Source organism: Natator depressus, chromosome 11, assembly GCF_965152275.1.
Source record: "Natator depressus isolate rNatDep1 chromosome 11, rNatDep2.hap1, whole genome shotgun sequence".
Taxonomy (NCBI): domain Eukaryota; kingdom Metazoa; phylum Chordata; order Testudines; family Cheloniidae; genus Natator; species Natator depressus.
The window spans coordinates 76,650,878-76,676,844 of NC_134244.1; the positions used below are offsets into that span (position 1 = coordinate 76,650,878).

At 47.2% G+C, this 25,967-nt stretch overlaps 1 protein-coding gene across 1 annotated transcript; it reads left to right on the forward strand.

The window, feature by feature from the left end:
- Positions 1 to 8,154: 8,154 nt before the first annotated feature.
- Positions 8,155 to 15,882, forward strand: S100B (S100 calcium binding protein B). Its single transcript, XM_074968227.1, has 3 exons — positions 8,155 to 8,313; positions 11,034 to 11,189; positions 13,980 to 15,882. The coding sequence occupies exons 2-3, from the start codon at positions 11,052 to 11,054 to the stop codon at positions 14,118 to 14,120; spliced, it is 279 nt and encodes a 92-aa protein (XP_074824328.1). The 5' UTR covers positions 8,155 to 8,313; positions 11,034 to 11,051; the 3' UTR covers positions 14,121 to 15,882.
- The last annotated feature ends 10,085 nt before the right edge of the window (positions 15,883 to 25,967 follow it).

Genomic DNA, 25,967 nt, shown 5'->3' on the forward strand with positions numbered 1-25,967 from the left:
AAGCCAGGCAACTTTTACAGGCAAGGAGGGTCACAGTGACCCTTATCTCTGTTTCTTTGGTCATGTCCCTGGACAGATGGACCCTTCCATAGCCGTAACTCCAAAACAGGTGCATGCTACAGCTCCAGTGTGGCACCCACTCTTGGACAGAGAGGGGAAAGGCAAATAGTGATTGGCCAGTGTTATTTTAGGGAAAAGCCTAGAGAGGACTATGTTAGGTGGGCTCATCTGAGAAGAAAGAGAGGGTGATCCTTTCACAGCTGGGAAGGATCAATTTTAGCCAAGCTGTCATTAAGGAAAAGAGATTAACAGGTCAGAAGAGGTTTTCTCTGACAGGTCCTTAGCCAGGAATCTTGACAAGTGGGATGTTACTGACAGAGCAAGGAGAGTGGGGAACGAAGAATCCAGCCATGCCGTTCCAGGGTTGGGTGTTGGTCGGGGATAATTTCTGTATAATTATTTTACTATTTGTCTACAACCGTATCGTGGCCATCCCTGGCCAGCCTGCCAAAGGCTGTGTTGGCTGATGCCCACCTTATGTAAGGGGGTTTGTTGATTAACTTATTTCATGGGTATGCCCTTCTAGCCTAGGATAGAGCTGCAGGTGCCGTGCTTCAGAAAACAAGCTCTGATGGGTCCATATGGGCTAGGGTTGCCAGGTATCTGGTTTTCGACCGGAATGCCCAGTCGAAAAGGGACCCTGTCTGCTCCGGTCAGCACCACTGACCAGACTGTTAAAAGTCTGGTCAGCAGCACAGCAGGGCTAAGGCAGGCTCCCTGCCTGCCTTGGCTCTGCACGGCTCCCAGAAGCAGCAGCATGTTCCCCCTCTGGCTCCTACACGTAGGGATAGCCAGGAAGCTCCACACGCTGCCCCAGCCCAAGCACCAGCTCTGCAGCTCCCATTGACGAGGAACAGCGGCCAATGGGAGCTGTGGGGGCGGCACCTGCAGACAGGGCAGCATGCAGAGCTGCCTGGCCATGCCTCCATGTAGGAGCCAGAGGGAGAATGTGCCACTGCTTCCAGGAGCCACACCCCCCTGTGCCCCAAGCTCCTGCCCCAGCCCTGATTCCCCCTACCACCCTCCGAACCCATCAGCCCCAGCCCGGAGCCCCCTCCTGCACCCCAAAACCCTCAACCCCAGTCCCACTCCAGAGACTGCACCCCCAGCTGGAGCCCTCACCCCCCCCTTGCACCCCTTCCCCAGCTGTGATCCCTTTTCTGCCCTCCGAACCCATCAGCCCCAGCCCAGAGCCCCCTCCTGCACCCCAAAACCCTCATCTCCAGCTCAACCCCAGAGTCTGCACCCCCAGCCAGAGACCTCACCCCCTCCCACTTCTCAACCCTCTTCCCCAGCCCAATGAAAATGAGTGAGTGAGGGTGGGGAGAGCAAGGGGGGCTGGGCCTCGGAGAAGAGGTGGGGCAGGGGGCGGGGCAAGGGTGTTTGGTGTTGTGTGAGTAGAAAGTTGCTAACCCTAATATGGACCTAATGTTGCTGCCACTTCAGCAAAAGGGAGAGTGAAGGAAGATGCTGTCCAGCAGAGCCAGTTTTAGGGTCCTTTTATTGGGGAGGTAAGATGTTAAGAGTTAAAAACCATTGGCTACTGTGGCAGTATTTTGCTGTGATGATTCCTCTAAAGGATGAAGACTCTCCCATCTGCTGCTGTTTTAGGTAACCTTTTCTGTATCCTTGAATGAATAACTGGAAACACTGGCTCTACGTCCAACTCATGAGCCATTTCTTTGTTTTCTCAAGTGCTGTTTAAAAATCTGTCTCTCAATAATCCTGGAAGATTGCTGCTGCTGTTTCTGTGTATCTGCATGCTATACTAAAATCCAGATAATTTCCCTGCTTGTCGGTTGTGCTGCTTTCTTTCAGCACCTTGTTCCACCCAGTGGGGATTGCCATGAAGAGATAAGTGGAGTTTCTCTTGCAGTGATTTTTGCCTCTGAATGAACCATACAGTCAGAGGTACAGGTATGTAGCTCCAGGAGTGCATCACAAATCTGGGGGAGATGTTAATGAACAGCTTTTACAGTGTCTCTGCTTGCCTCCCCATCCTCTTTCAGAGAGGGATTGCAGGGAAATAGCTACAGGCATTTTTAAAATATCCCACCTTTTTAGGAGATTCCCCCAAATAATACATACAGTCTTTGCGGTATACCAAATACATTCCTGGACTCAAGGCAAGGAGCAGCAGCACCAGAAATCAGTAAGTTCCAGTTGGGACTACAGCACAGCACACACATGGCATGGGAGTTAACTTTCCTAATTTATGCCTGTAAAACCTAGTGCTTGCCCCTCCGGGGTGAGCCATTGTCATAACACTGAGCTCTGCAGTCTGTTGTTTTCAGTCCATGTCGTCTAGTTGCTTTAAAACGTTTTCAGCAAGTTCTGCTCCAGTAGTGCCGTTGACATTCAGAACTACAAGAAAAGGCTCTTGAACAGATGCTTCATCTTCATTCACTTTTACACACTAAAGAATTAAAGATATTCGTTCCACATGAGAACAACCCAGCGTACAGTCAAGCAACGCCCAGTATTTTGCAGTTTTCACTTGCATCAGAATTTGTTTAATTTTTTGATCCAACAGTTGACTAAACCCATTCTGAGTGTATTTACTAAGATCATGCACATTTGCACCTGCCTTCACTTCCGAATGACCTGCCAAAACAGGAATATACTTAACTCCAGTCCCTCCCAGGAAGTTTCAATTCCATCTGTCTCCCCAAGTGTTCAACATCCCCTTGAAGTAGCAGATTTCTCTCACCAAGAAATAGTATAACATGTAGAAGTCTCTGCAATATTAAATACCAGTTGTGTTTCTCACCTTCCATTTCCTGCTGCAGCTTTTCATCAATAGTCACAGAATTCTTGACAGTTGCGCAATTCTCTTTAGACCAAGTAACAGTTCATATGATCCTCTGATGCCTCATGCTTCCTTAGTTTAGCTTCCAATTTCTTCCAGTCTGACACGCCATTTATGAAATGTAAACATCGGAGAAGCTGTCTTGGGAGCTGGCCTGGGAAACAGATAGCATGGAAACCAGAATACCGTCTACACAGGCACACACCGTCCAGCTTCAAACGACAGCTTTGCCCTTTTCTAGTACTCTTTTTATATTGGTCATCAGGGAAATGTCACCTGTCATTCCGCATGGAAAATTAAAAGCTTCAGATGTCCTTTGAATAGATACTTTCTCAACAAGAAAGTTCAGGGGACGTGGCCGCATTACTGGATCCTGCCCCCAGCTGTCTTGTGATGAGCTGTTGCTTGGGACTTCTTTCTGGACTCCTGGTGAGAATGTTGAGCTCGTAGATTCATCATCCATCCGCAAGACAAATAGGAACCGATGGCTCGTTTACATTGTCTGTGCTACCTCTCCCAGCTTTGGAAGTGGCAGAAGTGTTCATCTCGTAAGGTTCTCTTCTGAATTTTAATGCAGACAGACATTGTGGCCATTGATGGGAGGGTGTAGGTTTATCTGGTCCTGCCTCAGCAGAGGGGGCTGGACCTGATGACTCTTCAAAGTCCTTACAGCCCTTCATTTCTATGATTTTGTGCAGGATGTCCTAAATGATCTTTCTCTTTCCTGAACCCAGGACCAAAAAGCCATTCAGCTAGGCTGGCCTGCTGATGTTGCATAGCATCAACTCTGGTAACCTGGGGTGTTCTCTTTTCAGCCCCTGGCAGAGATTTCTGCTTTTTTGATGGTAGCACGGTTGAAGGTTCCCATGTCAACAGCAACCCTGTTAATCACACCTTTCTGTTGGTGGTTACATTTTGCCTGTCACCAATATCATCCAGTTAACTACAGCATTAATTGGATATTGGCAACAGGCTTGCTGGTTATTGGCAACATTTTTTTTGCTGTGCAAACCTGTGGGCCCCCAGTACCCTCACTCCATGTGAAAGCCCAGCTGCCAGCAGGTTTGTGGGCTGGCAGCCAGGAATGGAAGCAGTGGGTCCCAGGCTGCAGGCAGGGCTGCTGCCTGGATGCTGGGGCTTTACATGTGGAATGGGGATGCTGGGGGCCCACAGGGTCACATGGTACTGCTCTCTGGGCTGCGTCCTGCCCTGACACCGGGGACCGGGGCTTGGCATGTCCCAACACTTCCATCCCTGGCTGGAGCCCCGTAAATCTGCTTTCCATAGGGACTGCAGCCCATGGATGGAAGTGCTGGGGTGTGTGGAGCCCTGGCCCCTGGTGCCAGGGCAGTCCTCAGCCTGGAGAGCAAGTATGCAGGGTTGCAGCCCTGGAAGGAAGCTCTGGGATTTTTCTGGGAGTTTTCACCCAAAGAACTACCAGTTTTGCTAATCAAAAGAATAAGCAAGAGAAATCTCACACAAGCTCTCTCATTACCTTCTTGGACCAGGAAGAAGGCATTTAAGATTTGCCCATGGTTACTAGTCAGCGTAGTAATGAGCATCCTTCTTATCCTTATTCTCATCAAACTGATGGAGCAATAAGCATCTCTCTCACTTCTCATCTGTGACAGAATAAACTGAAATGCATACTTCAGGACTAACCTCCTTTTTGAGGTTGAAGAATTGGAGACACATGGAAGGTGTGGAACTGGAGATTGCTTATAACTCTATTTTCAACTGACTCAGTTTCTGGCTGGTGTCCCTTGAATATGAAGAAAAAATGCCCCAAAAGCACATTGTTTCCTGGTTGCATTGGAAGGCAGAGATTTTTCTAATATCATACAAGTAGGAGTGTTGTAGAGGTTGGCATCCTGCCTCCATGTAGCTGGGTAGTGACAATGGGCAATGGCTGGTTTAAATTTAACCGCACACAGCTGGGGGGTGCAGGGAAGCAGCACACAGGGCTGCTTGAAACTCTCAGTGACCCTTTCACCTTGTTCACCAAGACGAGTGCTTGTACTATGTGTCCCCTAACATCAGTGTTGTATATTTGGATGTCTATATGGATAAGGGGAAAACAGTGGATGTGATATATCTTGACTTGCAACCTCAGCAAGTTCCCAGATGACACTAAGCTGGGGGGAGAGGTAGATATGCTGGAGGGTAGGGATAGGGACCAGAGTGACCTAGGCAAATGGGAGGATTGGGCCAAAAGAAATCTGATGAGGTTCCACAAGGACAAGTGCAGAGTCCTGCACTTAGGATGGAAGAATCCCATGCACCGCTACAGGCTGGGGACTCAGTACCAATGTGGACACAAGAACAGATGGATATAAACTGGCCATCAGGAAGTTTAGACTTGAAATTAGATGAAGGTTTCTAACCATCAGAGGAGGGAAGTTCTGGAACAGCCTTCCAAGGGAAGCAGTGGGGGCAAAAGTCCTATCTGGCTTCAAGATTAAACTCGATAAGTTTATGGAGGAGATAGTATGATGGGATAACATGATTTTGGCAATTAATTGATCTTTAACTATTCATGGTATATAGGCCCAGTGGCCTGTGATGGGATGTTAGATGGGGTGGGATCTGAGTTACTACAGAGAATTCTTTCCTGGGTATCTGGCTGATGAATCTTGCCCACATGCTCAGGGTTTAGCTTATCGCCATATTTGGGGTCGGGAAGGAATTTTCCTCCAGGGCAGATTGGAAGAGGCCCTGGGGGTTTTTCGCCTTCCTCTGCAGCCTGGGGCACAGGTCACTTGCGGGAAAATTCTCTGCACATTGAAGTCTTTAAACCATAATTTGAGGACTTCAATAGCTCAGACATAGGTGAGAGGTTTATTGCAGGAGTGGGTGGGTGAGATTCTGTGGCCTGCGTTGTGCAGGAGGTCAGACTAGATGATCATAATGGTCCCTTCTGACTTTAATATCTATGAGGTCTATGAGACCTGGGGATTACAGTGGACGAAAAGCTGGATATGAGTCAACAGTGTGCCCTTGTTGCCAAGAAGCCAAAGACATATTGGGCTGCATTAGTAGGAGCACTGCCAGCAGATCGAGGGAAGTGATTATTCCCCTCTATTCGGCACTGGTGAGGCCACATCTGGAGTACTGTGTCCAGTTTTGGGGCCCCCACTACAGAAGGGATGTGGACAAATTGGAGAGAGTGCAGCAGAGGGCAACGAAAATGATCAGGGGACTGGGGCACATGACGTATGAGTATCAGTGGTGGCAGATGACAGAACAAGGAGCAGTGGTCCCAAGTTGCAGTGGGGGAGGTCTAGGTTGGATATTAGGAAACACTATTTCACTGGGAGGGTGGTGAAGCACTGGAATGCGTTGGAACATTTGTTTTCCCCTTTCTTCTTTTCTTTTCTAAAAAATATAATACACACACTTGTGCACTCAATTTTTTTCTTCTTCTCCTATTGAGGGGCTTGAACAAGTTTCTTCTGTTAGTGATGCTCGGTTCCCAGGGCTTTAAAAGGCACCTCTCTTGTTGAGAAGCAATCCCTGTAGTGAGTGGCACTCCCAGTACTGCCCAGTAAGTGCAATGTACTGCCCCAGTCCTCCCAGTTACCTCCTTTAATGCCAATCTACTTACAGGTTGTGATAGAGAGCCCTGAGTTCTTCTGGCTCCCGCCTCCAGCAGGGTGCAACTTCCTTATTTTCTTCTCATAGGAATTTATTTGGCGGTGCCTCCACCCTCCGCGCTCTTTCCTGGCAGGATCACCACGGCAGCTAGGAAGGAAAATTCTAACCATGGGGTAACCTCCACTTACTTGCCAGATAGCTGGAGACTCCCAAGAAATACTACAAACACACAATAATATAATTCCTCTGTTGAATGTATAGACAGGGAGGAAATATAACAGAACAGGGTGAAATATGACTCTCGGGGTCACTGATAATCCTCATGAATTTCCCTAGTCACATGACCAGATAGAGCAAGAGTAAAATTTAGCATCCCATTGGCACACGTACTTCATAGGGGCTCTTGATGTCCTGTGACAACGATATCGTCTAACTACAAGATGGTGACTCACAACTCCATGAAGCATCCTCGGGGTCTGAGATGAAGCTAGAGTCCTCAGCCACTGCGGAGGGCTGACAATCACAGCTGGCAGGCGTCCTCTTCTTGCAGGAGTCACGCTGCTTCTGTTCCCAGGATTTCCCCTCCCCACACAGAGATGCAGGGCTCAAGGTGCAGATTATAATAACTACTAAACTCTTAACTCCTGATCTCCTACCCTAGCGCTCTGCTACTCTCACAGACAGCAGGCAGCCCTGAGCTAGCAGCCGGAGTAGAACCTGCCACTTGCGAACTGATCTATCTAGGAGCTGAAGGGCTAATTCAGTCGGGGGGGGGGGGGGCGAGTTTTCCCAACAAAACTCTACTCACTGGGTGTCACCTTGAAGAGGCAAAGGCCCAGGCTGAGGGTGTTGCTGCCAGACCCCAGAGGACAGTTCTCAGGGGGACTAATAAAATCTAAAAAAACCCAAACAATGCCTTGACCCTGAAAAAGGAGACGTGCCAGAGACTCCACGAAGTCCACTAGGAATTTTGCTATTACTATCGATTTTATGTGGAAGGTGCAGTATAAACCCCTAAAATAGGCTGTTTCTGCAAGGATTTCAAACTGATTCTCTCTCATGGCATTTCTTTTCTCAAGCTGGGCAAGAGCAGGAGGTGCAGAGGCTAATGATGTGGGGGTATGTAACAGATATAGTTAACTAAACTGTTTTTGACTTAAAAAATAGTCAGGTTGGATTTGAGTTTTAAGTACTGGTCCAGCCAATGTTTTATCTGAACCCCTTTGGCATCCCTTAAAAAATGTCAATTAATTTTACTTCCCTTGGCTCTGGTTGATGTCCCACAGTACAGCAGATCTGCAACTGCAACACTGCTGTTACTGAGAGTTATTAGCATTAGTAACTATTGAAAAATAAATATGTGATCCCTCTGTCATTCTTCCAGTTTTAATCCTTGCCTCCACTTTGTCACCAGAGGGCTGGCATATACATTCTATTGCAGTTAGCTAATTCCTCTCCCTTATTTTGTTAATAACAAGAAACCCAGGACAAACTTCTTGTTAGGAATTAAAAAGCTGATTGTCTACTTTTCCTTACAAGAGATCTTTCTTTCGCTGGTACCAGTGTATCAGTTAGCAGCTCCCAGAGCAAACTGATGTGGGATAACAGCTTGCTCAATGCACCCTTGTGTGTATTTCCACCCATTCCAGGAAATCAGGTCCAAGAATCAGCTGCCTCCTTCCTACCCCCACCTCCTCCTCAGGTCCTCATTGGCTGCTGCTGTTCTGCAGAAGTACAGCATCTTAGTCGATGGACTTCTCCACTCCCCCACAGATGAAATAAGAAGCTTCCCCCTTGCTGGCTTAGAAGACATTGCTCTGATTCCAGCAAAAAGTGGGCGCAGAAGGAAGGTGAGTAGCAGAAATAATACGATGGTGTTTAGAAGGAAATGACTTTGTTAGAAAATGCTAATTCTGAATATTTATGCAGGTGGGTCACATACCAACCTAATTATTGAAGTAGGAGTCATTTCCCTCCCCCCTCCCCCACTTTGGAACCTTCAAACCATTGGGGTTTTGTCAAACTAAACACTTAAAAAAAGAAAATAAGGAGGGGGGAAGCAGCAGCCAAAACAGAGTTGTGGCACACTTTTCATGCATTTTGTTATGTCTGCAAACGTCGTCAAATTAGACAGTGATACAATGTAATTGTGTCTGTCAAGCAATTTCCATTACAACATGAGCAGGGAATATTGATTTGAATAAATGAAGAGCAGTGCTAGTTACTGGCTGTAACTTTTCCAAAGAGCATTAATTGTATCTAATTTAAGCCAATTTGCCCGTTCTCTTACTCCTGTGGCTGAGAAAGATTGGTCTATAATAGCAAGTTACATCATGAGGCAAGTCCTTAGTCTCTGATGTAGTAGCTCCTTTAAAGTCAATAGAGCAGTGCTGACTTGCACCAGCAAGGATCTTCAAGCACCACGTTTTTTTCCCCAACAAAAGCAAAGTCTGCTTTTATTTTGTTAAGAAAGGTTTTAGTTAATATCAGAGTACTGTGAAACTTTGGGGCCTGATTTTTCTACATCTTTTCCCATTACATCATAATCTTTTAAAGGGGGTTTATTATCTATATGAAATCTATAGGAAACCTGGAAATCAAATATTTATGTAACTTCAGGAGGTAAGGACGTACATCACTTAAATTCTATCGCTAGCATAATAAATAGCATATCAGAAGCAAATGCAGAATGAAGGGAAATGAGCATATTTGCTTGCACTTAGTGCTTATGAAAACTGGATCTCATAATGTACTGTTGGTTCAGGGGGGATAGAGACGTTCAGTGATCGGGTAATAAAGACAGAGCCAACCAAATCTGAGAAGTAAAAGAAAGAAAAAGCTGGAGAATAGAGATGATTACAAAGAACTTTGTGAAGCACCGAAAACACAAATGTACAAAATCCAGCAGACTAAAAATGGAGCAAATCAGCTGCTCAAAGACTCAACATAAGAAGTAACAATAACACATGCTAGGAACCAAGAAAACTCACATGTGTAAATAAATATTTACACCCTGCGGTTCCCCAGTGCTATGTAATTGACTAAGACAGGTTCTTGTGATGTGACAAAAATTGTAAGCTTTTTCCTTTTGAAGTAAGAAAGGATGCTTTTTGATAAGACAAGGTCACACTAGAGTAAGAACCTAAATAGAAAAATCTCAGCACAGGAAACTGGAACTGTGATTCTGCAGCAAATTTGGGGAAAAGATACTGTGTTGGAGACCTATACACTGTTTTCATACTGAGGGCAGTATTTTCCATATGTGATTACAATCTCCAAAGGGTGAAAAAACCAGAACCTCAAAAAATACCATAATTGAGGTGATGTGTTGCTCAGGCAATTGGTGTAGGTCTGTAGTTCCCAATTTGTGGGCTGCAGATCGTGGTTCATGGAGCATTCCTGGTGGTCTGCAGAAAGCTGGCGATTCCCACGGGGCTGGTTGTCCTTGTTCCCAGCTGTTAAACTGCACTTAAAAAAAGCTAAAAATCTATTAAATACTTTCCTATGTAAGCAATGGCCGTAGTTGCCACGGGAATATGTTACATGGTCACAGATGGTTTCAAAGATTAGTTCTTTTGCAGTGTTAGTAGTCTCTGGATTGAACAGATTTTTATTTTAAAGAGCTAGGCCGGAAACTGAAACCTGGCCAAAATGTCCCTTTGAAAATAGTTTTGTGGCACTTCAGTTGACAAACTGTTTTTCAGACCTTCACTTGCTGCTTTTTTCCCCTTTTTTCTGTCAGTGCTGAGGATCTTCCCTGACATCTTGGGGTGAAATGCTTCTCTGTGGCTTGGTGGCCCATTCGCTGAAAAGCAGGGCAGTCAGTACCATTTTACAGAAAAAAATCAATTAATCATTGATGTATTGGTGAGGGTTGTGTATTTTGACTATGCCATATTTACGTCTTTTAACAGCTTGCTGGCTTTTATGTATTTATTGTACTCTGCCAAAGTGGAGATCAAGGTGCAAAACTTGTGTTCACACTTCAGGGAAGTCTGGGAATTTTCCGGACAGATAGCAGCTATTCCCTCCCTAACACCCCACAGTGCACTCTTCTTGAATGTAATGGTGAAATTGAAAAACCCCTATGTCTATGTTACCCAGTAATCCTCCCTTCAGAATATTACTTTTTGTTAGTGATGCTGACGATAAGCTAATGAATATATGGACCATCTAGTACTGCAGGGTACCTCCTTTTTAACAATAGGTCTGTGCTGACTCTGTTTTGGCAATATACAAATATTCTGCTTGTTACCCAAGGTTTTAAAGTAAGAACAATGTCCCACACGTGTTTCCCAACCTTAAGCTACATCAATTGAAATAAGTTTCCACAGATGGTCAGCTCTTTGCTGGCATTATTTCCTTAAGTGCTCATTTGGGGCCTGATTCAAAGCCCATTGAAATTTATTGGCATCTTTCCATTGACTTCCATGGGCTTTGGATCAGGCCCTTGTGGCATAACACTGTTGGGCCAAGGGTTGTCTAGTTGCACAGAGAAGGCAGAAAGGCGTTTAAACCCCCCACACGCTGAGCTTAACATGGTGTTTCCTCCCAATCCCTTTCATTTTAGGCCAGTGCCACTGTAACAATGTCTGCTCTGGAAAAGGCCATGATTGCCATCATTGAAGCTTTCCACCAGTACTCGGGAAAGGAGGGAGACAAACACAAGCTGAAGAAATCTGAATTAAAGGAGCTCATTAACAATGAGCTCCCCCATTTTTTAGGCGTGAGTATTGCCTTTTGAACAATGACTTGCCCTTTACTCTATTGTGTACCAAATGTCGAGATGCCTGAAGATGTTTACTGTAGCCTTCAACAGTTCTCAGCGCTCATGTTGTTTGTTGAAATAGTTTTAGCTAGCAGGCTGCTTCCCGTGGCAATGGGAACAGTACATATACTCAAGCTGTGACTGTCAAAGGGCTCAGTGCAATGGACTGCTTCCAGTACTTCAGCCTTTGTCTTGTACTGTGTTTCTTGGGGGTAGGGAAGCGACAGTCCTGATTTAATGGCTACTCAGAGGGTGGGCAATAAAAGGGAGTTAGCTCATTCAGAAGGCAAAGCATATCCCCTCTGGATGGCAGGCGGCTCTCTCTCCGTGGAATTATCTTTTTGCTTTTCTTGTGTATTTCCCAGGTGCTTATATGTGAGGGGCCAGACTGTACGTATCAAGGTCCAGTCACCTGTGGGGGAAAGCACAAGGGCCCAGATCCCCAAATTTAGGTACCTAAATTGCAGCTTTAGTTGCTCCTCTGATCCACAAAATCCCTGCTCAGCTGATGCCCAGTCCTATAAATGCCTAAATTTGTACTCTAAAAGCCCCCTAGGTGCCTATGTTTTTGCCTCTGTGCACGTGCACTGCTGCTTCAGGCAGGTGTCTGGATGCCTGTCTCATGCCTAAGCCCCAGCACCATGCTCGAACCCAATGGAGGGAGGTGTTGCTCACATGTAGGGGTGCTCAGAGCATACATAACTCCACACATGTGGCAGGAGGAAGAGGCGGGGACTCCCTTCTGATCTTTAGCGCAGTGGTTAGGGCACTCACCTGGGCAGTGGGAGACCCAGCTTAGTTCCAACCTCTGCCTGAAGAAGAGAAGGCATTTGAACAGGGGTTTCCCATGTCTCAGGCGAGTGCCATAACCCCTGTATTATAGTCACTCTCTCTGGCCCAATGCATACTGTATTTAGTCACTGATACACAAGATTGAGAGAGCCCCAGGTGAGAATATCTCCTTGTCCAGTGGTTAGGAAGCAGAGGTGGGAAACTGCTGTTCAGATCCCTTCTCCTCATCAGCTGGGGGTTGGAAATGAACCAGGGTCTCCCACATTCCAGCTGAGTGCTCTAACCACTGGGCTAAAGCTAAGGGAGGTGTCCACCACCGCTCTCTCCACCCTTCTGTTTGGTGTGGAGTTAGGTGTACACCAGGGCCATTCTCACAAGAAACAGCTTATGCTGACTCCAGGAGAGGGTTCTGGCTGTGGATCCAAAGCTGAGGTACGAGCCTTCCTTCAGCCTGATTTAGCCATGACCCAAAATCCATTTGAATGACAAAAAAGAAATAGTCACTGCATGGTGACTTGCCTGCCTGGTGTGAAGGTTGGGGAATCTCTCGAGACATCTAGATAGACTTATGTGTAGTGCTGGGGAGGAGCCGGTGGGCGTGGTACATGTAGGTACCAATGACATGGGGAAGGATAGGAGAGAGGTCCTGGAGGCCAAATTTAGGCTCCTAGGTAAGAGATTGAAGTCCAGGACCTCCATGGTCGCATTCTCTGAAATGCTCCCAGTTCCACGCACAGGGCCAGTTAGATAGGCAGAACTGCAGGGTCTCAGTGTGTGGATGAGACAATGGTGTAGGGAGGAGGGGTTTAGATTTCTTAGGAACTGGGAAAGCTTTTGGGAGAGGGGGAGCCTATACAGGAAGGATGGGCTCCACCTAAACCAAAATGGGACCAGATTGCTGGCGCTTAAAATTAAAGAGGTTGTAGAACAGTTTTTAAACTAAGGGCTAGGGGAAAGCTGACAGGTGCGGAGGAGCGTGTGGTTCAGACATCCCTTAGGAGGAGAGGATGGAAAATGATAAAATACAGGGAGGATCTGATGAGAAACAGTCAAATGATAAAAAGTCCCATTCAATTACATCATGTGGGGGACAGCCAAAAAATGACAAGTTTTTAAAATGCTTATATACCAATGTTAGAAGTCTAAATAATAAGATGGGTGAACTAGAGTGCCCCGTATTAAATGAGGAATTGATATAACAGGCATCACAGAAACCTGGTGGAATGAGGTTAATCAATGGGACACAGTAATACCAGGGTACAAAATATATCAGAAGGACAGACCAGGTCCTGCTGGTGGGGGAGTGGCACTGTATGTGAAAGAAAGCATAGAATCAAATGAAGTAAAAATTTTAAATTAACTAAATTGTACTACAGAATCTCTATGAATAGTAATTCCATGCCTATGTCGTAATGTGTGTCCTTGTATTAAAGATCCTGGGAAGACATGATTCTTCTTTGCAGACCCAGAATATTTGTATTGAATAATAGCCAAATTGTAGCCCATGTGTCGATCATTTAAGAACGAGCTTCTTTTCTGCTGTTACAGCATTTCCAGTCAGATTAGATTTAAATGTCCACCACCTTAATCTTTCCACGGAAAAACAAACCGTTATTCCAAAGTGGTTTTACATACTGGTCAATGCAGTAAACAAAAGTGCCTGACCGTTCCTACTTCATGTGGGTCTCTGTTGCAAGGAAGCTGCAAAAGGAACCACAGTCCTGTGCCAGTGCTTGGAAGGCAACATGGAAAACGGATACATTACGAAAGGGAAACTTCTTTGGATGTGTTTTGAATAAACAGTGAATGATGAGACTACCCAGTATGGTGACATCTACTGTACTGTCTATTAGCTCCATTTGAAGACAACCAGATTACGAACCAGGACTCCTAAATCCTATTCACAGCCCTATCCCTTGTTCACCAGCTTTAACTGCTCTTTCTTGTTTTGGCTAGGAAATTAAAGATCAGGAGACAGTGGATAAGGTGATGGAGACACTGGATGCCGATGGTGACGCTGAATGCGACTTCCAGGAATTTGTAGCCTTCATTGCCATGGTCACTTCTGCTTGTCATGAGTTCTTTGAACATGAGTGAAACATCAGAGAAGCAACCAAGAACCTGCTGTGTGTGATTTTAAAGATAGAATATGAATTCTAATTTAGAGATACCAAGCCGGTTTAGGGGCTACTAGGAGTGAGTCTGCTAATCCTAAGTAGTTTTAGTAAGATCAGTGTGCTTTGTGAATGGAAACATATAAATGTCTTTTAAAGGGCTGTTTGCCAGTGTCTGCCTAGCTCTTAAGCAGCATGTGTATTATATCTATCTTTAACTAGCGTGCACAGCATTCTCCTGCTACGTGCCCAGATATATACACAGATTCAGATGCAAGTAGATAGACCTTCCAAAGTCGTCCAAGTTTTATTGTAAAGGTTGTTTTTGTTTTTTTTTTAAAAAGGGGGGTTAGTAAGTAATAAAGGGACTGGAGAACAGAGACCTAATCGAAAGCTCATTGGACTAAATGGCAAGACTTCTTCTGACTTCAGTGAGCTTTGAATCAGACCCAGTGGGCAATATGAATGGTGAAAGAACAATAGATAGGATGCTTGCTAATTACTCAGTGGCCACACTACACTTGCATGAGCATTTTCATTTCTCAGCAGCTTATTTATCTTCAACAGTATTGTTTTTAAAAGGCATAGCAGGTAACATTCTAGGCTTTTTCTCTTATTTTTAACTCTTCCTACTGTTTAACTACTCGCAGAAATAGGTGCTGGGGCACTCAGGGCACATAAACCTACCGTGATAATGAGAGAGCTGAAAAAAATAGGCTAGAGACAGCGGTACATTTAGACAGCGCCCCCAGTATAAAGTTACCCTGACTGATCGCTGGGAAGGAAGGAATGAAAAACACTATCACGTTACCGTTGTGGGCTAGTAATATAGCTATTGTATTGGGTTTTGTGTTGGTGGTGGGTCCTTGTATCCCTTTCAGAGATCCAGGAACCTAATATCCTTCACCCATTTTAAGCATGTTTATAAAAATCCTGCTCCACTGATCCTGACTGGTCAGAACAAGATGTACATCTCCATGGACCATCTCAGAATACTGACTCTCTAGACTAAGGCTTGGTCTACACGTGGAAGTTATATCGGCATAGCTCCCTCAGTCAGGGGTGTGAAAACTGCCATAACCCCCCCGCGTAGATACAGCTGTGTTGACAGAAGAGCGCTGCTTCCTTTGCTGCAGCTAATGTTCGGGGAGGTGATATTCCTACACCTACAGAAACCCCCCGGTGGGGTCTCCATTACAGGGCTCTGCTGCCCAGTTTATGCTGATACAGTCTCCACAGTGTAGACATACCCTAACGTTCCAAATGTGCTACTGAATTCATGGTGCAAGCAAGCAAACTCAGCTCAGAAGAGTCGGCCACAATTTAAATCTCCCCATAGCTCAGCAATGGGTCAGTGATAAACTTTAATTCTGGACTAATGAATATTGAACAGTAAAAAATTAAATTAAATTAAATTAGGGAGTCACTTTAAGTTTGCCTGTATGATATTATCTGGATGGCCTTAATTTCCATATTAAATATGTGTATATATAATTTCTGGGATGTTTAGAAATAGTGTTTCAAATTCTAAATTTTGTATTTGGATATAAAGAATGCAGAGTGAGGTTATCACTTTATACATTTTAAATGTTCTATAATTTGATTTTACAAAATGCCCTATGTTTTATGGAAATGAAGATATCTTTCTATAGTTCCTTGCTAAGGACATGCATGTAGGAAAGGTACTGCCCTACATTCGGATTCAAATTAAAGCAGCAGCTCTAACCAAGTGATTGTGGGGTTTATTTTTAAGTTCAGTTCTTTAGAAAAAAGTAAATTAGCATTCAGTGTTCCCACCATCATATTTTTGACATCTTTGGGAATTTTTGGTTCTATTATTTTTCAGCCCTTTTGATTGCTAATGAAGGCCCCAATCCTGCAGCAGGATCTATGTGCGTGCAGCCCCACTAAAAGGTATTTATCAGTCAGTTTCTGAGGGTAAGATACGTGTGTGTCCCCCTCATTAACTCAGTTTGGGTTTTGTCTCCCTCAAGTGGCCAGTCCCACACAAGGCCTTTGAGTCTGCTACAGGCTCCAGCTACCAGCTGGATTTACTCATTTAGCTCAAGCAGTAGCAGTTCATGTGTGACCCTTTTTAGGTGAGAGGGCTCCGGGTCAGTCCTTGCTGCTGACCGTGGCAGGCAGTTGTCACAAATGGTGAGCTGGGAAATGCATGGTGATGGATCACTGATGTGTGGGGCATCAGACCCTCCAAAATAGCAGTTCTGTCAATCCTTCCAGTCTCAGGTTAGGCACTGTCCATAAAGTACCAAAAACCCAGCTGAGGGACCATTACAACCCTTTCAGTGGTAACATCTGTCTCTATCTACAATGTTTACAATAGTGTTCCTAGACTGTACGAATTGAAGGTATTATACGTTCATCGTGCCCCCTGCAGGTACTGTGTGACTGATAAAGTACCAAGTCAGCAGAACAGGTGCGCTCTGGGGTAACTGTTCTGTTGATTTGCATGAACTGGGAAAGAGAATCAATGCAATTAATACGTAGAGACCTCTGGGTACCACATGCAGCTATAATAAATTCCTAGTAAAACCAGCACCTAAATACAATCCTATACAGCCACATCAGGGTTGAAATGCACAAACTGGTGAGCGGGGCATTGCAAGACTAAACAGGTTAGGACAGCAAGTGAATGGTCCCTTCCAAAAATAGTTCAATTGCATATTATACTAGTGGGGGAAAAAGTCTGATCCAGATTTGCTGGACTGGCTGAGACATGCTCAGGGATGCTTCACCTGCCACAGAGCGGCCAATGGCCCCCCGGGGCCATTACAGCATCAGCAGATGAGACACAATCCCTTTTGCCTGGCCATGCCCCCTGTGCTTAGTGGAGAGGGATGGCCGGCACCTGGGAATTCCCCTGGACGCCGGTTGCACTGGAGGGGTGCAAACCAGACTTAGAGTACAAACCCTGATCCTATCTGAATAATTGTTGCTAATGAGATGTTTCCCACTCTAGACCTGATATTGTCAGCAGTCTTCCCTTCATTCTTTTTGACTCTTAAAATTGAAATAACCCTAAAAAGAAAATGTATGCTGGTAGGAGCATTAATTACGTGTTAGCCCTATTTACCCACCCTTCCTGGGAGGTGGCCAGGGCATGTGACTGTGAATTAGGAGCCTAGACTTACAAGCAAGTCCCTTAGCCTTTCTGTGCCTCAGTTTCCTTGTCTATAATAACTGAGTCTCACCACACTTGATTAATGCATGTGAGAGATACCAAGCTGCTCAGCTGGCAGGGGTTGTAAGATTGTGGGACGTTAACAGAGGTCTGGACTGTGGGGTATTTCTTAGAGATGTCTTATGCAAACAAGCCACCTAAATAGAAGGTTCTGCTGAGTAGGTCACTCGGCTGCTTTGTAAAAAGGTTCTGAACATTCAGGCAGTTGAGCGAGCTGACTGATTTGTACTGTTTGACTTCAGTGCTGGCTAGAGCTGCAAGAGTAAATAAGAATCACACCAACATGGGGAAGAACAGTGACTTCACAGTTCTCAGCCACTGCTAACAAACTCCTGCTCTGTAAGTTTAAACTAGTTTTTCAAACCACTGGGAAAATGGAAAGAGAGCAGAATCCCCTGCGCAATGTCCGAGTATGTTTTCAGCAAGTGGTGGTAGCAGACATTTCCATTGCTATGGTGCCCTATTGGTCGAACAGAAGGGCTTTGATCCTTGCACTAATGGTGACAAAATAAAGTAGGCAGAAAATTGGATTCTCCAAGGCGGGTTTTCAATCATTGGAGCAAAACACCAAGAACCAGACTAAATAAATCACGGCACGTACAGCATGGCTGCTTTAGGACAGCAGGCTGGCTGGGGGCTGGATCAGTGGACTGTATTTTCCTCTGTTAGAGAGGAGAGAGGTAACGTCTTTTGTGAGACCAACTTCTGTTGAGACAAGCATTCGAGCCACCCAGCGCTCTTCTTCCGAGGACAACCATTCAGATTTTCCACTGGTACCTTGAAAATTGTGCAGGCACTTTCCACTGATTGAAAGGAGAGAACTGGTGGGGCCTCTGAAGAAGCCTGTCTAGTCAGGAACAAGATGACGTTACTTGGAAGGGGTCTGGGAGGAAGCCCTCAGCCAGGCACCAGACGTGCCCAGGAAGGGCAGGCCCCAGACAGCTTCCAGCTGAGGGTGAAAGGCTCTGGCCCATGAGGCCCAGCTCAGCTCTCCTCACACTTCTGGGTGGGTGAGCACAAGCCCAGCACTGACCCTACTGCCCGGCTGGGCACCTGCAGCCCCAGCTCCCGCTGCCCGTCAGAACTGGCCCTGGCTACGCCGAGGAGCAGGACCCAGGGGTAAAGGTCACTCACGTCAAATCCCAGGAGGCCGGTGGGGAATCGCAGCAGGGTGGTGCTGCTCCTCGTGGCCCTGGCTCTCCCTTGGCTCCGGACTGGATCCAGAAGTCAACGTGCTGTGGGAGAAGGAGGCAGGTCATGGTCAATGTTCTGTACCAGTGAGCCCCTTCCCCTCCCCCACTCCCGGGGCTAATCCTCAGGGGCCATGGTGGAATATGGGACTTCCTGAGAGAAGAGCCTTAGAAGGGCTTTTGCTCCTCTCAGGATTCGGCCCGTGTCCTTTGGGTTTTGTCCCACTTCATCAGAGCCTGGGATGATACATGGTCAGGCATTGTGGACCCATCCCCTGCTTCCATCATGAGGCAGGGGTTCACAATCCCTGCCCACATCCACAGCTCTCTGGGTGATGGGGCTGAGAGGAGAGATTCACCAGCTTGTTTGCTGGTCCCTTAAACCAGTTTCTTTAAGGGACTAAGTCATGGAACAGGGTGGGCTGCCCCCAGCCCCGTCTCCTCCCTAACTGAGCCAGATGACCCAGTGGCTTGCTGCTGCTCATGCTCTGCCGGCTATTACACGCACACACTCTGGGAAGGGCAGGGGTTGTTCACAAAGCAAGAGACTGTCCTAAAAACACAATATCCTTTTTTAAAATGTCATGATCTTGGGGCCAATCTCATGATTTTGGGGAGTCTGATTCATGACGTTTGATCTCTGAATATTGGCCGGACTGGGCTCCAGAAGGCCTCTCCCCACTCCCTAGGGTAATTCCCTGCCTTGGCTCATGTTCCGTTTTCACCTCAAGCGGGTTCAGGGGTTTGCAGTTGTCTCTGATGGTTTCCACTGATAGCCTTGCTCCACCCCAAGTCTACATAGGTAAGCCTTGCATTACCTCACTGGCTATCAGGGGAGGGGAGACAACATAGGAACGGCCATACTGGGTTAGACCAAAGGTCCATGTGGCCCAGTATCCTGTCTTCTGACAGTGGCCAATGCCAGGTGCCCCAGAGGGAATGAACGTATCACCCTTCTGCCAGGTGGAGCCAGCCGCAACCAGAGCCAGGTTCAATATCTAGGGGTCCTTTCCATTGATACAACACAGAACCGGTTTGAGCCCCCACCCCGTAACCTGGGAAATTTACACATCAGCCCTGGGCACCTCTGAGAGGCAATACTTCCCCACTCGCAAGCACAGAGTCTGAGTGTAGAAAAGACTTGTAATTAAAGGAGGGAAGTAACTCGCGTTAATTTGGGGAAACACCACAAACAGGATTTATAAACATAAACCATGAGTAAAAGACCCACCGCCAAGTAGGTTGGGCAGTGTCCTTTTCCCCTCAGGTTCTTAAGTCCAGCAACTCAAAAGTCCCTTTCATGTGCCCAACCCTTCTCTGCACCCCACTCACAGTTGTTGTCCTTGGTCAGCACAGACCCAGAGTCCAGAGGTGCATGTGCAGAATTCATCACCCCCGCCAGGGGCGGGATAAAGAGGGACCAAACTCACAAGACCCCTCTCTGCCAGCTACCCAGCTGGCCACTCACGCTGGCTGCCGGCTCACCGTGCCTCTCCACCAGCTGTCCTGCTAGCCGCTCACTGCGCCTCTCCACCGCACCAGACATTCATCAGCTGATTATCAGTCACCTTCTACTACCACCTGCCTCTCTGCTGGGACCACTGCACAGCACTCTTAATAATTTTTAGCTTCTTTGTAGGCCGGGAAGACACACTGCCCCCTCTCAAATGATTTCAGCTCTCAGTGATTTTTTTTAGCTTTTTGTAGGCTGGCAGAAACACAGTCCTATCACAACTGATTTCAGCTCTGATTAGCTCCTAATAAAGTCTATTTAGTTGTATTATTTGAACAGTGGAAAAGAACAGATTACAACAGGACTCTACAAGATGTGCAACCCCTTAACTAAAAACACATATCCCCACCCTCTTACTTTCATGGGGCTCTGACATTCGAGCCCCAGACCTAACAAGGTTCTTTCAACTGAGGGCAACAGGTTAAGCACAGTCCTGCTTTCCTGTATTCCTACAATAATTACAACATTGGTAACCATATTTCACTACCCCTGCATTCAGTACTAAGGTGGTTTGTACCCAACACCAGCCAAAGTTGATCACTTTTTGCTCAGTATGTAAGCAGAGCAGGAGCAACCTGTGTTTACATAAACACACCCAAGTCTCTCCCCCTCCCAGCTAGCTGTCAGGGAAGCATTCATTCAGATCCTGCTTACAAACAGAACAGATAATCATCAAGTGATCCATCCCCTGTTGCCCATTCCCAGCTTCTGGCAAACAGATGCTAGGGACACCATCCCTGCCCATCCTGGCTAATAGCCATTGAGTGACCTATCCTCCATGAACTGTAGTTCCTTTTTGAACCCTGTTATAGTCTTGGCCTTCACAACATCCACTGGCAAGGAGTTCCACAGGTTGAATGTGCATTGTCTGAAAAAATACTTCCTTTTGTTTGTTTTAAATCTGCTGCCTATTAATTTCATTTGGTGACCCCCCCCCCCCCAGTTCTTGTGTTATGAGAAGGAGTAAATAACACTTCCCTATTTACTTTCTCCACACCAGTCATGATTTTATGGACCTCTATCATATCCCGCCTTAGTCGTCCCTTTTCCAACTGAAAAGTCCCAGCCTTATTCATCTCTCCTCATATGGCAGCCATTCCATACCCATAATAATTTTTGTTGCCCTTTTCTGAACATTTTCCAATTCCAATATATCTTTTTTGAGATGGGGCGACCACATCTGCACACAGTATTCAAGATGTGGGTGTACCATGGATGTATCTAGAGGCAATATAATATTTTCTGTCTTATTATCTATCCCTTTCTTAGTGATTCTCAACATTGTTCGCTTTTTTGTCTGCCACTGCACAGTGAGTGGATGTTTTCAGAGAACTATCCACAATGACTAAGATCTCTTTCTTGAGTGGTAACCACTAATTTGGACCCCATCATTTTGTATGTATATAGTTAGGATTATGTTTTCCAATGTGCATTAATTTGCATTTATCAACATTGAATTTCATCTGCCATTTGTTGTCCAATCACCCAATTTTGAGAGATCCTTTTGTAGCTGTTCGCAGTCTGCCTGGGACTTAACTATCTTGAGTAGTTTTGGATCATCTGCAAATTTTGCCACCTCACTGTTTACCCCTTTTTTCCAGATCATTTATGAATATGTTGAATAGAACTGGTCCCAGTACAGACCCCTGGGGGACCCCACTATTTACCTCTCTCCATTCTGAAAACTGACCATTTATTCCTGCCCTTTGTTTTCTACTTTTTAACCTGTTACCAATCCATGAGAGGCTCTTCCCTCTTATCCCATGACAGCTTACTTTACTTAACAGCCTTTGGTGAGGGATCTTGCCAAAGGTTTTCTGAAAATCTAAGTACACTATATCCACTGGATCCCCCTTGTTGACATGCTTTTTGACCCCCCCCAAAGAATCCTAGTAGATTGGTGAGGCATGATTTCCCTTTTCAAAAACCATGTTTACTCTTCCCCAACAAATTATGTTCATCTATGTGTCTTACAATTTTGTTCTTTACTATAGTTTCAAACAGTTTGCCCCAGTACTGAAGTCAGGCTTACCGACCTGTAATTGCCAGGATTACCTCTGGAGCCCTTTTTAAAAATTGGCATCACGTTAGCTAGCCTCCAGTCATTTAGTACACAAGCTGATTTAAATAATGGCCCCTCACCAAGACACATTATCCCCATGGTGACTAACTTTTACTCCAAGACCACGAAGCATACTTCCAACACAGTTACATTATTCCTTAAATATAACCCAGACATGCCAACTCTCAGGAACTGAGTGTGAGAGTCGTGATTTGAGTAAAATTAAGCCTCTCACTCATGATCATGCCACAGAACGCTCAAATGTCCGGATTTTCTTTTTTCAGCTGCGGCACAAATCATGTGTCTCCAGTGAACCAGGCGTTACCCCCCACAAACAAAGGGATGTGGTTCCTTCACTGGGCAGTTAATTCCAAAGTACTTTGAAAGACAATGAGAATTCATTTACATATCAGATAAACAAAGCTATCAAGCTAACAAGACAGAGCTGGCTACACGCCAGCAGGGAAGAGACACTTTACTGGATGTAATGCTCAAATAAGTTTGCTAGTCTCTAAGGTGCCACAAGTACTCCCTTTCTTTTTACTGGAGATAGAAAGGGGCAGGGGGAGGCAACCCTCAAATAAGCATCAACTGAAAAAAAATTCGACATTTGAGAGCTCTAAAAGTGAGCCTTAAGTTTACTTAGAAATCCTGTCAGCCACCCTGGGCAGCTGCTCCCCTGCCAGTCTGGAAGGTGGGAGAGGGACCCCACTGCAGCCCCCCACCCCTGGCCTGAGGAGGTGGAAGAACCCTAAGGAGCGGAAATGAGGCTGGGAGTTCCAGGGGGGCTGAAGCGAGGAGGGTCAAGGCTGATGAGCTTTGGGGGGGGGGGCTGAGCAGATGTGGGGGTAAAAGTTTCTGCAGCAGGGGCCAAACTCACCTGATCCAGTACAGATGGGAGAGTGGGCAACACAATTGTCACATGCGCACGCCCTGGGGATGGGTAGGGGGGGTTCAAAACATCAACAGACTCACCTAAAAACACTATTTTTAAAAAGTCTTACGTTTTTGGGGCTATTCTCATGACTTTTGGGGGGGTCTGACTCAGTTTTGTCTCTTGAACTTGGCTATACTGTATAGCCTGCACATACAAATGATTATGAATCTGGATAAGCCACCAACTTTCTGAAGATACCTTAGATGGTACCATGCAAGGATAAATACCCTGAAGGACATGAGTTGGTGTCAATGAGTTTGTCAAGTCTTTGTTTGCACAGAAGAGCAGACCCCTTGCCAAATGGTCTCAGTGTCACAGTCGATTCCCCAAGGGTCTTCCTAGAGAGGAGCCGATGACTCTTCTCAAGGGCATCTCCTGGATCTAATGGGTTTGAGGACTCTGCCCAAACCAGCCTGAGGCCCTGTGATTGGTGCTTAACAGAACCGTACAGAGGTTTGGGTTGAAGTCCCAGCTCCCCTGGCCAAGATGGCCCAATGGGTTCCGAACAGGAGGACAGCAGGGAAATGTGGATCTTCCAGGTTCTCCTTTGCAGCCCCCACAGGGTTCAAACAGAAATCCCCTCATCCCCTGGCCTCTCCCCATCCTGCTCACCTCCGAGAGGAGTTGCAGCTGGTCCGTGTTGGGGTCGCTGCCAGCAGGCTCCTCAGCGTTCTATCCAGAGCCTGAGTGGAGAGAGAGCCTTGGGTCAGGGGCATGGGTGCTAAGGGGAGCCCCAATGAGACCCCAAACACACGGCCCAGCCTCTCCTGTTCAGATCCCTCAGCGGGCAGCTGGCCAGAGTTCATGGCAGGATGACAGCTGGCCCCTCCTCAGGCCTTGATCTTAGCGGTTCTCTGCCAAGGGCCTGGCACACAGCAAGGTGGCAGAGCCAAGCAGCTGTGGATGGGAGCTGGGCTTGTGGCCAGGCTCCAGGCTCCAAAGCACAGAACGTGGAAGGAAGAAAGGGGCCCACATGGAGGGTAAAGGAATCTCTGATGGAGGAAGGGCCTCTCTCTGCGCCTCTGTTGACGCTCCGGCCTGTTCCCAAAGGCTGCTCCTGCTCCTCGGAGGGTCCTTGTCCATGCCCATGGTGAACACGCCACGCATGGTGGCCCACAGGAGGTGAGATTCCAGCTCTGGATCCAGGGCTGGTTGCAGGTTGCTGGCAGGAGAGAGGAGCGGGTATTAGACTTTCCAGTGAGGGGCTGGGACTGGCTGCCATCCCCTCCAGGCTTAGAGCAAGACATCAGGAGCCACCAGCTCTCGAGGCATTACAGTCCAGACTCCTGCTCTAACCATAGATGACAGATACCCGCCCCGAGACAGGCAGGTCCGGCCTTAGGGAAAATGGCGCCCTGGGCCAACTTGCATTTTGGTGTGTTGGCCACACACACCAACAAGCTTTTAGTGACAGGCTGTGATGAAGTGGGACTGTTCTTGATGTTCTCTCTGAATACTGTGTGGGTGCCTCAGTTTCCCCTATGCAGTGCTTATGTATCTAGGTGGGGGGATAAGGGTGTGTGATTGTTGCAGAGCCCTGCATGGCCAGTGTGAGGCTGTCTGGACAGAGAATGGCCGACACCCTGTCTCCTGGCAACTGATGGCCTGGGCCCCTCCCCTGCAAAGGTGCAACTGAAGGTGTTGGAGACCAAAGAGATCAGGTGACCTCCTGGCCTGGGAAAGAGCAAAGGCCAGAGAGGAAGGGCTGGAGGGTTTCAGTTTGGTCTCCCCTCCATTTTCCCAGCCAGCTCCAGACAGACCTCCTGGCCTCCCCAAGATGGACCTGACTGAGGGGGTCCTGTTGTCTGTACCTGCAAAACCTGTCTTGGACTGCGTTCCTGTCGTCCAGATAAACCTTCTGTTGTATTGGCTGGCTGAGAGTCATGGTGAATTGCAGGAAGCCAGGGGTGCAGGGCCTTGTCTCCCCCAACTCCGTGACCCAGGCTGTGACCCCAAGGGGCACATGCAATTCACAGCCTGGGCTGTGCTGCGGGCGACACCGGCCAGGCCCAGGGTGGGAAAACAAGGGGCATGCCGGACTCCCAGGCTAGGCCCAGCACCACGTCTCACCCCAGGAGCCGTCTACGGCCGCCCGGCTTCCACGTCTGGCCCCACCCACCGCCCAGCTGGTCAGGGGCGCCAGTCCCCGGTTCGCCTTCACTCTCCCCCGCAGCCTCTGTCCCTGCCCTGTAGCAAGCTGTGTCTGAGACCTATCCCTCCTCTCACTGCCTGAGACAGAGATGGGAATTTTCTGCAATCTCCTCACCAAACTTAGTGAATTAAGGGTAACCCCCCGTGGAGCTTTCCTTGGTTCCTGGGTCTCTGTGTGCTTGTAGCTCAGGGCTGGGCTCGCTGGGGAACAGGGGCCAAGGGCAGACGCAGAGGCTGCTGGGTAACCAAGAGGGAGAGATGCTGTTTTGAGCGATGGGGGGCCCTGTTGTCTTGAGGAGATAGCAGGGTGCCTGGATGGCCACCACCCACCAGCTCAGGGGAGGAGCAGTGTCTGAGAGACGGGGGGCGGTTGGGGGGTTCGAGTCCATTGACAAGTCAGAGCTGAGGAAGAGGAGTTAGCCTGACCAACAGACGTGCGATACCCGCCCCCAGGAGAGGGGAGAAGCCATGTTGGAGGGGTCTTGAGCCAGCCACAGAAAGGGCAGGTGAGCTGGTGAGTCCAAGGCCTGCATGCAGGGTCCCCCTGAGAACTGTCCTCTGGGGTCTGGCAGCAACACTCTCAGCCTGGGCCTTTCCCTTTCCAAGGTGACACCCAGTGAGTAGAGTTTTGCTGGGAAAACTCCCCCCTGCCCCAACTGAATTAGCCCTTCAGCTCCTAGATAAATCAGTCTGCAAGTGGCAGGTTCTGCTCCGGCTGCTAGCTCAGGGCTCCCTGCTGGCTGTGAGGGTAGCTGAGCGCTAGGGTAGATCAGGA